Source organism: Neolamprologus brichardi, chromosome 6 (assembly GCF_056152115.1).
Source record: "Neolamprologus brichardi isolate AB-2024 chromosome 6, ASM5615211v1, whole genome shotgun sequence".
Lineage (NCBI taxonomy): Eukaryota > Metazoa > Chordata > Actinopteri > Cichliformes > Cichlidae > Neolamprologus > Neolamprologus brichardi.
The window spans coordinates 18953395-18969280 of NC_142109.1; the positions used below are offsets into that span (position 1 = coordinate 18953395).

The 15886-nt window shown below is 38.5% G+C and overlaps 1 protein-coding gene across 1 annotated transcript; it reads right to left on the minus strand.

The window, feature by feature from the left end:
* Positions 1-944: 944 nt before the first annotated feature.
* ptpn9b (protein tyrosine phosphatase non-receptor type 9b) lies at positions 945-14313 on the minus strand. The gene is made up of 13 exons (XM_006787271.3): positions 14210-14313; positions 11884-12027; positions 10993-11082; positions 10603-10727; positions 10059-10164; positions 9545-9655; positions 8588-9450; positions 8378-8474; positions 7884-7953; positions 5759-5837; positions 5493-5643; positions 5032-5239; positions 945-3696 (listed from the first exon to the last, which is right to left on the minus strand). Exons 1-13 carry the CDS (start codon positions 14240-14242, stop codon positions 3473-3475), a joined length of 2301 nt encoding a protein of 766 aa, XP_006787334.1. The 5' UTR covers positions 14243-14313; the 3' UTR covers positions 945-3472.
* Positions 14314-15886: the final 1573 nt, after the last annotated feature.

The window sequence follows — 15886 nt, forward strand, 5'->3', positions numbered from 1 at the left end:
AGCAGCACAGCAAAATGTCTGTGCCCAATTCTGGAACCACTGACGAGTTTAGCCATTGAAGGGTCGATAGCAAGAAATTAATCTACAACTGGCAGATTTTGCTCAACATGATTTTCTTTCAACTAAAATGTCCTTAACGTCTGTTAGTAATACTACATAATAATGGCTACATCGAAACACATGCTAAATTAGTGGTGGTAACTGTTTTCATTTTCATAAAGATGGGGTTCTTAATGGTGACGCTCTCTGTGCAAAAGGTTTTGGTAGTTGTACTTTATTTTTGCAGCATGTTGTAGTTCTTATATAGTTCCCCCCCGTTTTATCCACATGCTTAGGTATCTAATTTACCTTATCTTAGTTGTCACATCATCACCTATTCTTTATTTATGTCATACTGTTTTGAACTGGCAGTGTGAAGGGATCTAAACAGAATTCTTAAAACCTAATTGTGATTCCAAAGCCTAACACTGTGAAAATATTTAAACTGTAACACAGGATCTCAGATAACTTTGCAAGACCTCAGTTTAACTGGAAACTGTTTTTTTAGATGGAGTAATGCCTAAGGTTTTTACCACGATGCATTAATGTGGAAGATAAGTAGGTTGAGGTGGACTTTTAATATAAAGTTATGCCTCATATTTTAGAATCTCAGTCTCAGTTACATACCTTAATTAAAATATCTGTGCCACACCATAACCGATAAATAATGTGGAGTGAAAAGTAATGGAGGTGTGAAGTAGAACTACGAGGGAACTCGAGTACATTACATTTGCACTAGAGTAACTAATACTTAAACTGTTACATTTCTGCACTAGTGCAAAGAGCAGACCACAGTCTACAGACTGTTAGCTGAATGCTTAATACTTCAAAGATCCCATCAACCCATTTCTGTATGTGAAAGCAATTTTATAACTCCAATTTCAATGAAAGAGAAAAACGGTGGACATGTTCTTACTACACATTTAATCTTTGCAATACTCTTTTTCAGCCAAGAGATCACATTAGCTTTGTATCCATTTAAGATAGTAAGACCATTTCTTTAACGGGACAGCTGGGCTGACAGCATGTAAAAGGCTGTAATTCAATCGCATGAACTTCAAGCACAAAAAGAGACATTAAATGAACACCAGTGACAAATGCACATTGCATTCTCAGTTTCTTACAAAACAAATTAAATGTAGCACAGGGATCAAAACTCTTGCATACCCACTCTCCCATTTTGTAGCTATACATATTTATTAGCAATGTTCCCAAGGTGCTCCAGGGTCTTTCGGTGTCCGTGGATGCAAGACTGCACCAGTAAGTCCATGCTTGCAGGCTGTTGAGGATGTGTGACAGGAAAACACTTTCAGATTGAGCCTAGGCCTTTGGCATTGAAGGATGCAAGGTCCACATTCACCAAAAAAAAAAAAAAAGTCTTTACTAAATTGCTCGGACACCAGTACCCCAAAAACATTCAAGGCTCTTTCCATGCTGATAAACTTTATCCCATAATAATATATAGATATATATTTATATGAACAGAAATGCAGCCACATGTCCTTTTTTTTTTTTTTTTTTGCCATTTTCTGCTCTTAATAGGTGTTTGTTTTTGCTTTGTCCTTGGCATAAGGGGACCATACAGTTGGATGGTAACGTTACCGTTTCTATGATAAACTCTCTACAAACACAAGTTAGCTTACCTGATCCCTACCCTACCTCACCCCCATCCCAACCCCTTATTGTCCTAAACTTGAACAATCACCATTTATACAAGTCAGTTCTGAAAATACTATGGCAAGTGACAGTTTCCACCTCAATGTCATTGTGAACAACAAAGAAAAATATATATAGTTCACTCCTCGTTCGATTTGTTCAGCTTATCAAATGCAATAACTGGTCTGTTATTCTTTGTTGCATCGTACCAACATTCACGGATTTTCAATAATGTAGAAGTTGTACAAAGACATAAATACAGTAGGATACAATACAGTAAAAAATACAAAATAAAGTTGATATAGATTTTTTTCCTTAAATGATAATTTACCAGAGGCAAACCCAGAAATGGATCTTTGACACTAGGCAAAAACACCCCCTGAGGTCAAATGATAAAATAATAACCACGTCTCAAAGCTAACTCCCAGATAACTCACTACTTTGTCATTTATACATAGTGTGCTATGTACAGGACTTATAGGCAAAATGTGGGGGTCCTGTGTGGCACAAAGTTAACATGTTTTATGCAAGTGCACTAGTTTGGGTTTTACTTACTAGCGAGACATTAAGCTAAGGAAAACGTGAAGGCACAATTATCTGAGGGAGAGCATACCTCAGGAATCAAACAACAGTTGTGGTGTCAAGAGTCAGATTGAAAAAGAGGAGAACCAAGGGAGGAAATAAAAGTGTACAGTTTAAAGGTATGGTTCAGGGTCTTAGAAGGACGAGGCAGTGAATCAAGTTAAGGCCAAATTACTTAAGATCGTCCAATCAGAACGCTCCAACAGTAAAGACGATGTTAGACCTGACAAATCAGAGATTTGAAATACAACATTAGTTTAAAACCAGAACTCTTCTATATTTTGTCATAGCCTGGCTCGCTACACAGGAATTCTTTCCTCAAGGTTAAGTCAATTATATTAAACAAGGCTTTTTTTGCTGTTATTTCAGAAATTGTTATTATGCACAATAATGTATAAATGTATGTTACAAGAATATACATGGGCTTCAGTCTATAATATCTCAGTAAGGAGTACATCCAAGCATTCAGATTGCGGACTTTGGCTTTTAAAAGTTAGTCTACATATGCACAAATATGAAACTCACATAGAAAATGCACCATAGAAAAAATTAACATGGGAACCCCCCCCCCCAAAAAAAAAAACACAAAAAAACCATGGAAATGGACTAAATGGCTCACACACTGATCTGTCACCAACACTCTCTCAAAGAGAACCAAGAAAAAACAAAAAGAAATGTTTTCAAGTTTCACCTTTTCATACCCCACACATTTTATCTGCAGTCACAGATTTGTTCAGAGTTGAGAAGAAACAAGAAATACAAAAAGGACCAAAGATTCGGGTTTGGAGGGCTTTTAGGGGTAAGGTTCAAGTTTGTCATTCCTCATGTGCAAGTCAATATAAAAATGCTACTCGTACACTGCTTTTGTCAACAACACAGGTTCGGGGCAGGCCAAACCCCCTGTAGTTTGCTAAATTTTTTAAAAAGGGGCTTGGAAATTGGCAGGCCAGCTTGCTCGTCAATGCAGAGTTTCCACTGCACTGAATTTTCTTCTCCAGCTCTTTGCCTTCTCAGTTTATCAACTCATGGGAAGAAGGAAGAGCAACTGTGGGAGTCTGCCATCTTGTGCCTCTTCTCTGTTATGGCTGAAGAGTCATCTCCTTTATGTACTCAGAATCGCCACTCCTCACTCTCATTCCTATGACTTCTGCTTAGATTGACTGTTCTGTTCATCTAATTACCCTCCGTATGTCTCTCACTCGCTGTCAGTCTCTAGCTCTGAGTCAGACCACTGCACTGGGCTCAGCTTCCCATTCCGCTGGGCATACTCAATGATTGCTGTGTAGCAGAAATAGTACTGATCCCAGGTCTGGATGCTGAAAGCCCTCTGTGTACGCATCCGCCGCACCGTCTGACAGACATCTACTGTGCCAACATCCTCCAGCTGGGACAGGCAGATGTCCAGTGTGCAGAATGTGCCTAAACAGCCATGAGGGATGAATATCGAGAAGTTACACTTAAAAGAACTCAATTAAAAAAGTTTTGGTTGGACACAAGACAACAGATTAAAACCTAAAAATGAATGCAAAAGTTAAGACTACAGCTCAGCAGAAGGAAAGAGGTCATTCAAGTAAAAGTCATTGTCTAAATAATACAAGGCAATACGACCTGCATACACAATAACCTTACATTTGTTTACCAGATTCACATTTGGTGGGATTTTAATTTTGTATATCAACTGCATGAATTACAATTAGGAAGGCAAGGCAGTGGCACTGATATATAAAGACACAAAGGTGGCTCACACCCTGGTGAGGTACTTTTAAAATAACAGGCTGAAGATTGACCAACATGTCCTCCCACTTCAGCTGGCTGCAGAGATTTTCTTTAACTTAAAGAGAAGCCTTTTACACAGTATCAGCCCTCTGAGCTAAACAGGCACTGTAAAAAAAACACTTAAGTGTTATGGAACAGATGCAGATTGTTTTACTGTCTTCTGTGCTTTAAACTTAATAACCAATTTCTTGGGCTATTTAAAGGTTAGCTACCATTTATTTAAAGTGGCACCGGCTCCAGGTTCAAACAGTAAAGTAAAACTCTCAGAGGAGATTACTTTAAGATGCATAAGAGCCCTATAAATCTATATTTAAAGTATTTAAATCAGATAACGACGTCTTTACTAGGATGTGTGCAACTATTCAACTACACAACTAATCATCCCTAGTGTTACTAGTCGGTACCAGACGTGCTAGTAGTGTAATCTAATTGTAAACATTTGAATTGATGCCCAGTGCTGGTAAATTGCTATGTACTAAATGTTATGCAGCCATCTGCCACCAGATGGAGCATCAATATTGAGAAAGACCATAAATATGTTGCTCTAGGTCTGATCTTTTGTTAACACTCTTATTCTTTTAAAAGCAAAAGAATGAGATTGTAGATAAAAGCACCAAAAATGATCTTTAAGGGTGGATGGGCTGTCCCTTAGCGATAGGGTGATGAGTTCAGTCATTCAGGAGGGGCTCAAATTAGAGCCGCAACTCTAACTTGAAAGGTTTATTTTCAGTCTTTTTCCCTCTTCCTTGTCTATTTGGAATACAATGTTCAATGTTGATAATGTTAGGTGCTGCACAGTTAAGCAAGATACATTATTGAAGAACGGGATTAATGATGTCAATGTTTTAATGATTATCCATTGAAGGGTTCTCAGATTTAACTTGATATCTGAGTGTTTCTTAGTTTTAGATTAGTCAATTTTCCCCCCTTAATTAGTCGATTAAGAAATTAGCTGCCAAGAGCATCCATAGTCTTTACCTGTACGACCAATGCCAGCACTGCAATGCACAACCACAGGGGGGCCTCCTGGAGGCCCTCTCCAGGTGGATCCCAAGGTCTGGACTGCAGCTTCCCTCCTTTGCAGAACATGTTCACGGAAGTCCAACATAGCAGAAGCACTCTTGGGCACTCCGAAGTCCGGCCAGCTGACATAGAGGTAGTGGCACACTTCCCGCCTCTCTCCAGACTAAAAGGTCAGACGGTTTCACAGGAGAGCAGATAAAGAGAGAAGATAGTCACTTCTTTCTTGTGAGTTGGCATGTGTTGGCCGTGTTGGAAAATAAGAAATGGTGATTTCTACAGTTTCTAATGACAAAGCATTCTCACAATTTAAAGAAACTCTTTAGAAACTCTTATTTAACAAATGAAACTCCTATCTCAGTTTTTCATCTCAAAAGACTTAAAGACTTAAAGAAATGTAAACTACACGTGTGCTCTACCTGTGTGTTGTACAGTTCAAGATGGGAAAGTTTGAAGTCCTGAAACACTTGGATATGTGTATTCCTGACCAAGAAGTATCCATGCTGTTCAGTCCTGCCCTCCTCAAGAGGCCAGTATTGTCCACATTTGACACGTCCACGCTCCACCACCCTGAGAGAGACAGTAAATCCATTTTCATCTCATTCACAACACATCAATAATGTGCCATCATTTGTAAAAATCCTTACATTAAAGTTTACATCAGCAATCCAAACTGGAGTCTCACCTGGTGGTCATTACAATGATAAGTACCATCTGTTCCCAAACCATCCTCCAGAAGTCAGCAAAAGTTTTTGGCAAAGGACCTGAGGGACACAAGATGATAATAACGACACATTTTATTTTAGGCGTCTTTCAAAACACTAAAGCTCAACTTACACAGAAGAGTTTAAAAAATGGTAACCAAGGAAGTATCAATGACAATAAAACTATTTTATAATATATAAGCTAATTAAGAACAGAGGGTTCATGTGACAGTTAAAGGTGAATATGCCAGTTTAAAGAAGAGAGTTTTGAGGGGAAATTTTAGGTGGATTACAGATGTCTGAGAGGGAGTTCCAGAGGCACGGGGCAGGATCTGAGAGTAGAAGAGAGGTACTGCAAAGCAAGTTTATGGAATAGCTTAAAAGGTGAGGAGCAGACAAAGACAAAGACAAATTTAAATGTGATTTTGTCAATGAAGTTGGACTAAATGACTTATGGAGGGAGTTCTGGTTATGATACGAGCAGTAGCGATTGGGACCAGCTGACGTTTGTGGATGGACTTGATAGAAGACAAAAAAGAAAGACGTTACAGTAATCAATGAGGAACATAACCAAGGAATAATACTGGTTGTGAGCAGAGGGAAGATTCAAACTAAAAAGGGAACAAAAGTGAGGGAAACGGGAGGAGGAAAATTACAGGAAGTGTTAGTGATCAGCTGCTGGTAAATCTAGTCTATTTTGATATTTTAAAAATTACAGTAAGAGGGTGGGTAAGGATGAGGCAGCAGAGCTAGGTTAGTATGTTCCTGCCCATTCAGAAGAGGGTACTTTGCTCCCTTGTCTTGAGCTGATTAGATCTGTGTACCAAGTAGATTTTTCTGTAGATAGAGCGCACCCTTCTAATGAAGAACGTGGTTATTGTACATTTCTTTGTGAACAACAAAATCCAACTCTTTTGTAGTGGTGTTCCAAGAGATAGTTTTTTTGCTACCACTTTGCATAATTCAGAAGTAAACCATGACGGGGAGAAAAACAACCGATGTTTTTAAAGCAAGAGCATCTAAAAGTCCTAAAAGACCATCGGGGGTAGGTTAAGAGTTTATGGTGGGAAGGCTGTCAATGACACCCGAAAGACTATTTAATGCCCTTAAAATGAAGTGACATGTTGTACATTTGTGTTGGATAGAGTTAAATAGCCATTAAAAGATAATCAGTCAAAAGCTATCTTAGTAAAATGTAAAGTCCAGCATGAGAACATTATCCATCCTCTTCTGCTTATCCTCATTGATATTGTATGATATTATCCATATGGAAATTTTACACTGACTACTGATAGAGACTGCTGTATTTTAATATACATATAGATAATATCCAAACTAAAATCTCCCAGCAGTCAACGTGAAATTTCCACTGGAATCTAGGATGAATACATCTCTGACAGACAGAGATACTTCCAGGTAGAAATGTAATAGCGACAGAGAGTCGGAAAGATAAAACCACAGCTGTAGGAGCTAAGCGGCTATGTACTAAAGAACTGCTGTTGATGGATTAAGTATGAAGGACCGGGAAGTCCAAGCAAGCACAAACCATACAAACAGCTTGGCAAGTCACATTATTGCTGGTGATGAAACAGAGTACGGCTCTAGACTAAAAGAGGTGAGGAGTGGGAGCAAAGCTGGCATATATAAAAGATAAATCTGACAATGTGGCCAGCTGAGATTCCAAAATAACGAAAGTCAGTAAAGTGAAAGACTGATCAGTTGCAGTCAGTAGAGATCAGACAAAACAATAAAAGAATAAAGAGAGCAACAGCGCTAATAGCTCATGTACTATTTATAGTATTATCCATTCTGTAGTTCTTCACACAGTATGGAGAACTACAGTATTGCTCAAAGGGGTTGAGGCACTTTGGATCTTCACACTCCATTCAATCTCACAATCCCATTAGAGGCATCTGACGTACATCACAACCAGAGCATAATAAACAAATATCTGAAGGAGTCATGCAGTTTTCCAGTTAAAGCACTTAGAATTACATTCATTGAAAGATAAGAGCTGTTCAAGGAATCATCTCATTACATCATAAAAATATGCAAAACTACAAGCAATAAAGAGTAAAGCAGGAACTTATGTGAACAGCTTCTCACCCTGAGTAGCGATGTAGGCGTTGCTCCTCTTGTACCCATCCATGAAACTAGCATTAATGTAATCTGATGTCTGCAAAACACAGCAGAGCGATTCACCGTTCAGTTATTTTGCCTTGGATAAGAAGATGCTACACATTACAGTTAAAAAAAAAAAGTCTGCATAACCTTAATTGTAGTAAATAATTCTACACTTAGACCACTGTCTAAAAAAAGAACAAAACAAACAACAACAACAACAAAAACTGAAATAAAAACCCAAAACACAGATACACCTGTATTCAAAACATTTTGAATACACAGACTGGGCCAACATTCAATGTCTTAAATTAATAAGATACTTTCAGTTGCCGATGATAAACATGTATTTCATCTCAGCTAAATGCTAATGCAATCTTCACTAATTCCCAGAGATAAACAATAATATTGTATTAACAACACACACTGTAACTACTTAGAATTTATTGATTGAAATGTATCTACAGATAAATTATTACCTCATCCTCATCATTAGAGAGTGGGCACAGTCGCACTCGTGACTGGTCGAGGCAGAGAACATCACTGTACCTGTTCTTGACCTGATTGGACAATTTCCTGCAAAGATGAATCTAATGTGAGGCTACATAACAAACTGAAGTTCTGGCTGATATTATACATTTAATTCAGACTGACAGACACACAAATTATAAGAGCTTGACAAGTCTTACTTAGAGTAGTCAAAGGTGCCTGCAGGAGGCTCCTTGCGGATCTCCTCATACTCTTGATAGATCCCCCTCTTCTTCTTCCTCTTCACATACTCCACCAGGTCATGCACCGTCATGGCTCCCTGCTCTGGCATGTGAACAGACACCTCCATGCAGTGGTTCTCATCATCAGGACCCCAAGATGAGGACAGCGGTGGGGATTTTGAGGAAGGCTGGTTGGGTGGACGAGGCTGAGATTTCTGAGGCAACGGAGGCACTCCTTCCTCCTCACCCTCCTCATACTCCTCCTCTATACCCTCACTGCCACTCACCACAGCCCCATCAGTTTTCTTTGAGAGGGGTGTATCAGGGGGAGTGTCTGATTGGGGAGGAGCTTGGCAGCCACTACCATTAATGTTAGCATTGGCGCTGGAGCCAATGACAGCCATGTTGGCTCCGCTCACTGCTGAGCCATTCCAGTGTTGGTGGTTCACTTGCGATTTGTCCAGAGCAGAATTTGGACTATGTTGGTGCTGGCCTTGGCCTCGAGTCCTGCTCTCCACAACACAGTGGTTGTGTGGGTTTGCGTTGCTGTCATCATAGCAGTTAGAGTTAGCCACAGCTATCTCAGGACCTATTTGTGTATTTATATGGGCGTGGGACAGTGTTGCATCTACACTTGTGTTGCTATTCTCTAAGCTATAAGAGCGCAACAGGCTTCCCACGCAGTCATGTTCTTTTGTGTCACCCTGAACAATGTTTGTGTTTACATTAACACAGGATTGAATCCAAGCCACGTGGTTATACTGGGATGTCCCACCCAGGTGTTCAGGGAGGGAGGAAACTGGGATATGACTTGCCAACTCATGAGCTTTCACTGTGCAGACCTGGTGAGGAGAAAAATGAAAGTAAGTATTAAACAATGAACAACAAACATCTTATACATGATGCAAATTCTTGATGAAGTGAGAAGAGACACACCCTTTCTCTCAGCTTCTCGCGTACAAAGAGGCGAAGAACTGCGAAAGGTGCTCGAAACCAAAGAGGTGAGGACACAATGAAGACACATTTTAGACGAGCTGGAAAGGCCCCCTGCAAAATGAAAATATTTTTATTCCATCCATCCATCCATTCACTTCCGCTTATCCTTTTCAGGGTCGCGGGGGGTGCTGGAGCCTATCCCAGCTGTCATAGGGCGAGAGGCAGGGTACACCCTGGACAGGTCGCCAGTCTGTCGCAGGGCTAACACACAGGGACAGACAACCATTCGCACTCACATTCATTCACACATTCACACGTAGTGACAATTTGGATTATCCAATTACCTATCCCCACAAGTTATATATTATATAATATATAATTATTTTTCATTATATAAATTTAATGAAACATTTAAAAAAAACAACAACAACAACAAAAAAACCAGGGTGAAAAGCATTTTTGAATTCCAAAATCATCAAACACAACGTGAAAAAAAAAAGCTCCTTATATTTACCTTGAGCAAATTGAGAATCTTGACACAGAGCTCATAGTCAAAATTTCCATAACTGGAGTTGGTCATGTCGTAAATAAATATGAGCCCATCCCTTTGAGTTTGAACACTATAAAGAAATGAAGATCTTTAAAGTTAAAGAGCAAAATAAATGTGCTTAAAAATACACTTTTATCTATTACAATTCCTGTGTTTCACTTAGTTATTTTATATTTCTAAAGGTACTTTCAACTGATCCTTGATTCAAATCAATCCCTAAAGCAAGAGATTTTTATGTTGGATGCTCTTCCTGACACAACCCTCCCATTTATGTGGGCTTAAGATCGGCATATGAAATAGACTAGCTTGTGACCGCATGAGACTGTGTTTATGCCTCCTCCTGGTCTTCAACCAGGGACTTTTCATGTTACGCTAATGACTAACCCATTTATCGATATTTCTATCTTTATGAATTGACATCAGAGCACAGGGGACGAACTGTTGTACCACATCAAAATAACACGATAATGTGTCATAGGAAACAGTTTATGTATGGTTCACGCTTTACCTCTCTATGGCTTTGTCTAGCTGGTAGATGATGGCCTGGAGAACAGCTTTATGGGTGGTGAGGTCTGGTCGATGAAGTCGAGCGGTGAAGAGTGCTACAGCAGCACCTTTTGCGTCTCGGCCAGGCTGGGAAAAATATTAACAGATCACCATGTTACACCACTGCAAATCAATTTATCGAAAATGAAAACTTTACTTCATTTCTATTCATAGAAATACAAAAATAAGCTTACATGAGCCCCGTGACATGCACATACAGAAACACACAAAACTCTTTTTTTAACGACCAGCACCACCTTGCATAATTTCTGTGTATTCTTGGGTGTTAATTCAAAATGATAAGCTGCAGTTCCTTTTATGTTAAGTGATTTATTATTGCTTTATCACTCACCAGGACTGTAAATTTGCCACTCAGCAGCTCAGAGCGTAGGGGCTCCTCGTCAGGGTTGATATTGATTATGCCCTCTTTGATTCTTGTGTTCTAATTTTCATACATGAAGATAGACACAGGAGAGACAGGGGAAAGTCATAAGCTTATAGATGACTTAGTATGTTAACAAACACTTAACAGTATTCAGTTGTTAGTCTGTGTATTACAAAAGCCAGTTTATTAACTTGCAACTCAAGGGTTGTTTTTGGTTTTTAAACAAAACTCAATTATTCCACTAAAGTGCTAGCATGTATTATATTAACATACATTTTTATATACACTGTATTATACAAGTATGTTCAGGGCATTGTGATTCATAGGTGTGTAAGAAGTAAAAAGCATTTAAAGACATACAAAAAAGTGCAGTATGAATGTGTTAATTAGTGAATGCTGGTTGTGGTGTGAAAGCTCTTAGTGCTCTGCTTGAGTGCGATACAAGTACCACTCCAGTTCATTTTTTTAACTTTAACAGATAATAGATAACTATTTAAGCGTCAATAATTACATGTTATAACTATAATTATATTTTAATGTTTAACATTGAGAGATGTAATAACCTGTGAACTAACTTGTGTTTTTTCCCCCCCAACAGAAACCCTGTCATTAGATATACTTATAGGGCATTAACACTATGCATTTTAAAGATTTCCTGCATTTACAAACAAGCCTATGATTATTTTTAAGGATTATTATATTTTAAATCTAAACACCACTTAAGAAATCATTACAAATTCAATGTGTGATATTTATCTGAAAAATTGGAACTATTTTGCACAAATTACGCCCAATGGGGTTCGCGTGACGACAGAAGGTAAACAGATGTTGCTGTCACTAGTTGAAACAATGCCATACCTTGTATGCTTGGAAAAGATCGATGGCTCTGGAGACGTCAAACTTGCGGGCCATAAGAAACTTAACAGCTGTAGGTTGAGAGACGAGCCCAGCGCTGTGAGGCTGCTCCCTGCTCCGCACCTCACTCAGGAACTCCTCTACAGCCTGAAAAGACACGGGAAAAGATGGGCACACGTTAAGAAAATAAAAAAGAGAAATTATGTGTAAAACTTTTTTATGGCTTTGAAAGATATCCATAAAAAACAAAAGATAATATGGGAATGATTGCTGACATGACAAGAACAGTACACAATTCTGTCAAAGATTAAATATTGTGAAGTGTGCGCCACTGGAAGATACTATCAACAATAGCACTCATGTGCCAAGAGACAACAGTCAGCTTGTTTGCTCCGAGTACTCTGCATCCATCCTCCAAATTTGAATGCACCAGGAGAAAAGTATAAAAATGGGGACAACAATTAACTTTTCAGCTATACACAAAGAAGCTTTATATATGCGCACAAATAAGGACAAAGAAATGTACATCCATTGTAAACATGATTCAAAATACTGTGTTTCTCCACCGGGTTTTTTGGTAAACGTAACCCATCCAAATGCTTAAGCACCTTGTCTCATAATGAAATTTGTTATTAATTGTAGCCCTAAACAAAAGAGATGCTCATCCAATATGTGGCACTATCCATGTGAAAATGTCAGTGCAGGGTTTTCTTTGTTTTGTTTAAATGGCTCGTGGGATTTTGGAGAGTGACTAAACACATGAGTCTGTTACATTATTTAATAGAAATGTATGCATTTTCCCTTTTTACAAAGAAAATAATTTGATAAAAAATGTCTTTATTATACTTTTTTTATGAAACCATAAGTAACAAAACTGGTTTAGCTGGTGTTTTTACTGCCTCTGTATATATCTTTTTCCTATGCAGAAAATAGATGAACTATAACAAATAACTATATAATTGATGCATACTGGAAATTAACCAGAATGCAGACTTTATTTTTTTTCTAATCCAGGACTAATATTTGGAAAAATGTGTGCAGTTTCCTGGCACAGTCTTAATTATATGCCAAAAAGATGCAAGGTCTTGATTGGCAAAAAAAATATACATATATACAAAGTATTAACACATCAAGAGAACTATCACTATGGGCCTAAATGTTTAAGTGGGACAAAAACTATTGAAAAACCCATATGATTTAGGGGGCATATTTAAATTACATGACCACATGATTAACCTAGTACCCAATAACGGTACATCAACACCAGGATGATCGCTTTCCCTTGGTTGAGATGTAATCCAAGACGACAAACACGAGCAGCCAAAATCTACAAACGTTAGTGGTGCGGGCAGTTAGTTGACAGACGTTACTGTGTGCGCGAGAGTGATTATAGCTATCAACAGATAAGATCTGCAAATCTGGGGAGCATCCAAAGTATGCCCTTTAACTTTGCTCAATGATCCGTTAACCTTGTCATAAGTAGATGAAGATCAGGCCAGAAGCTGTAATATAATGCTGTAATCAGAAACGCAGAATGACATTTCATGTTTGTCATTTATCTCAGGCCCACCCCTTTTACTAGAAAGTGATTGCAACAACAATGCTAAGAACCGGAGGATCATTTCTATGAATTGTCCACAGTAAATCCGTTAGACGGGATATTGCTAGTTCGTTGGCTCGTAGCAAAACACTCGTCCAAAGTCGCGGTTTTGGTCATTTTTAACCGTGTCATGGAATAAAATGACAATAAATAATAAAGACAACAATCGATTTATCTTTTTTAACCTTAATGCTCAGCCCAAAATCACTTATAAAGACTGGTAAGACTGCAGTCTAGGAAATTCCCTGCAAGTCAACAATAGCCACTGCCATTAGCTAGCGGCTAGGTTGCATGTGGTAGCTGGACGGCTAACGATAGCCGTTAAGTGACTATAAGCTCTATGAGTAGGGCCAACTGTAAAGAATTGTGGGTCGCTGGTTAATTGACTTTAGACTCATGAACATATCGATGTGGTCCGCATAATGCCTAGTTATCAGGAAGTGAGCATTCAAGGCAGACTGCCGGTAAAATGATACCTTCCACTACTAGCAAACGCCATCGCGCTAAGACACATGCTAACTACTGTCAGTCACACCGGAGTCGGTCGACAGGAGGCTTGTGAACGGGCCGGGGCTGTTTACTACACCGCCCCGTTCCCAGAAATAACCGCACGACAGAATCTGATTTTTTTAAAACCTTCCTTTAGAGAAGAAACTGAGGGTGGCGACTGTACACAATGACTACTACAAGAAAACGAAAAAGGAAAAAAAATCACGAAGAGACTCTTACCAGCTGCTCCTGAGTTGTCAGGGCTTCCGCCATGTTGAAGCCTCCGCAACGTCGCAGCGGGCGCGCCCACTAGCCCCTCGCTCACGCCATGCAGCCAGAGATAGACTTCTAAGCCCCGCCCACATCTCCCCAGCTCAAACCGCTGGCGTTTCATTAACTGAATAACATGGTAGTGTTTTTCCCATGCTGCATCTTCCTTTTGCTGTCCAGTAACTCTAGAGCACAGTGTTCCAAACACAGTCAGTAAAAATAACTATAGACTATATTAAAGCGGAATAGTTAACATACAGGGAACTTTTTATGAGCCTAGAGGGAGAAAATATGAACAGAGATGTAAAACAAAATCCAAGTGCAAGTAATTTTAGCAAGTATGGGTAATTATTGTTTCTATGATACAGTCATACACAGGATCGCCGATCAGCCACAAATGGTCCCTAAATCATATAATATCTCCTGCAATTTTTCACAAAGCAAATATTCACATTGAGCAATTTTTGCACAGAAGAAAATACGTCTTTTTCTTCATAACCATGACAAACATAACCGTGACTCTATATATGAGTTGTAAACAGTTCAGAGGATCTCGGCACTACTTCCTAAGTATTTCTCTGAACCACGGAAATAGCTCCTCCCAGAATTTCATATGCACTTACGGGAAAGAAAGAAGACTTGAGTAAAGGCCTATGCTCTGACTGACAGATTTCACTTTCGTGGCAAACAAAGTAGATCATACTCATCTTAAGTTCGGAATTGAATATTCAGCTATAAACATTATAAATGCTTACTGTCATATTTTGGTCTATATTTTATTCCTCCCCACCGAATAGGCAGACTTACTTTCACTGTAACAGGACCAGACTAAATAGATATAAAATATCCAACTTATAGTAAAAGAAGAGGATGATATTGTTCTACACATTATTTCCAGAAAAGAAATGGAAAGAAGTAGCACTTCATAAGAGACGCAATACCTTCTGGGTTAATTTTGAAAATTTTACAATGTAGTAATTTTTCTGAATTTAAGGCATTATGTGTTTTTCAGTAAATACCCTGGAGCATAATTATTTTTGCCAAAACATAAAACATCATAAAACATGTATTAAACAACATTTTATTTAATTTGTCAATTATCAGTATTAATTTTATTTACACTACACATACATGGTATATTATACTAATGTGTGTTCTTTGCGTCATCAGCATGTATACGGTCAAGGAAGAATAGCTAAATTGTGAAAAAAGGGAAAAAAGAAAAATAAACTGCTGTACAGTAAATGAAACCACGCAACAGTATATACAATTACTTCAATCACCTCTGCCCTGGGCATCTACAAATATGAAATACTTGCTTGTTCATTTATAATAATTTGATAATAGACTATAACACATAAGAACAGCTATGGAACCCATTTTGTGTGTAATGGATAGTTTTACTTTTATATTGTAAGGTTCAGTAAGCTTTAGAATGTATTACTTTTACGTTTACGTAAGTGGTAAAGTAGAACGTAAAAGTACCACTGTAAATACACAATCATTATTCACTACACAATCATTATCCACATCAATCATTATTAATAGTCAATGTAGAATAGATAGTAGTAGCAATAGTGATGCTAAATGGAACTTTGCTTAGGAACAGCTTGTATTCCGTCGGACTGTTTTAGCGAAACACCGGGG

Excerpts from the sequence above, each read along its gene's own strand:
- ptpn9b (XM_006787271.3), bottom strand. The coding sequence starts at position 14,242 with ATGGCGGAAGCCCTGACAACTCAGGAGCAGCTG. Across the intron at positions 8,475-8,587 it reads GGCACCTTTGACTACTCTAA|GAAATTGTCCAATCAGGTCA; the intron begins GTAAGACTTGTC and ends TCATCTTTGCAG. Across the intron at positions 5,644-5,758 it reads ATCATTGTAATGACCACCAG|GGTGGTGGAGCGTGGACGTG; the intron begins GTGAGACTCCAG and ends TGTCTCTCTCAG.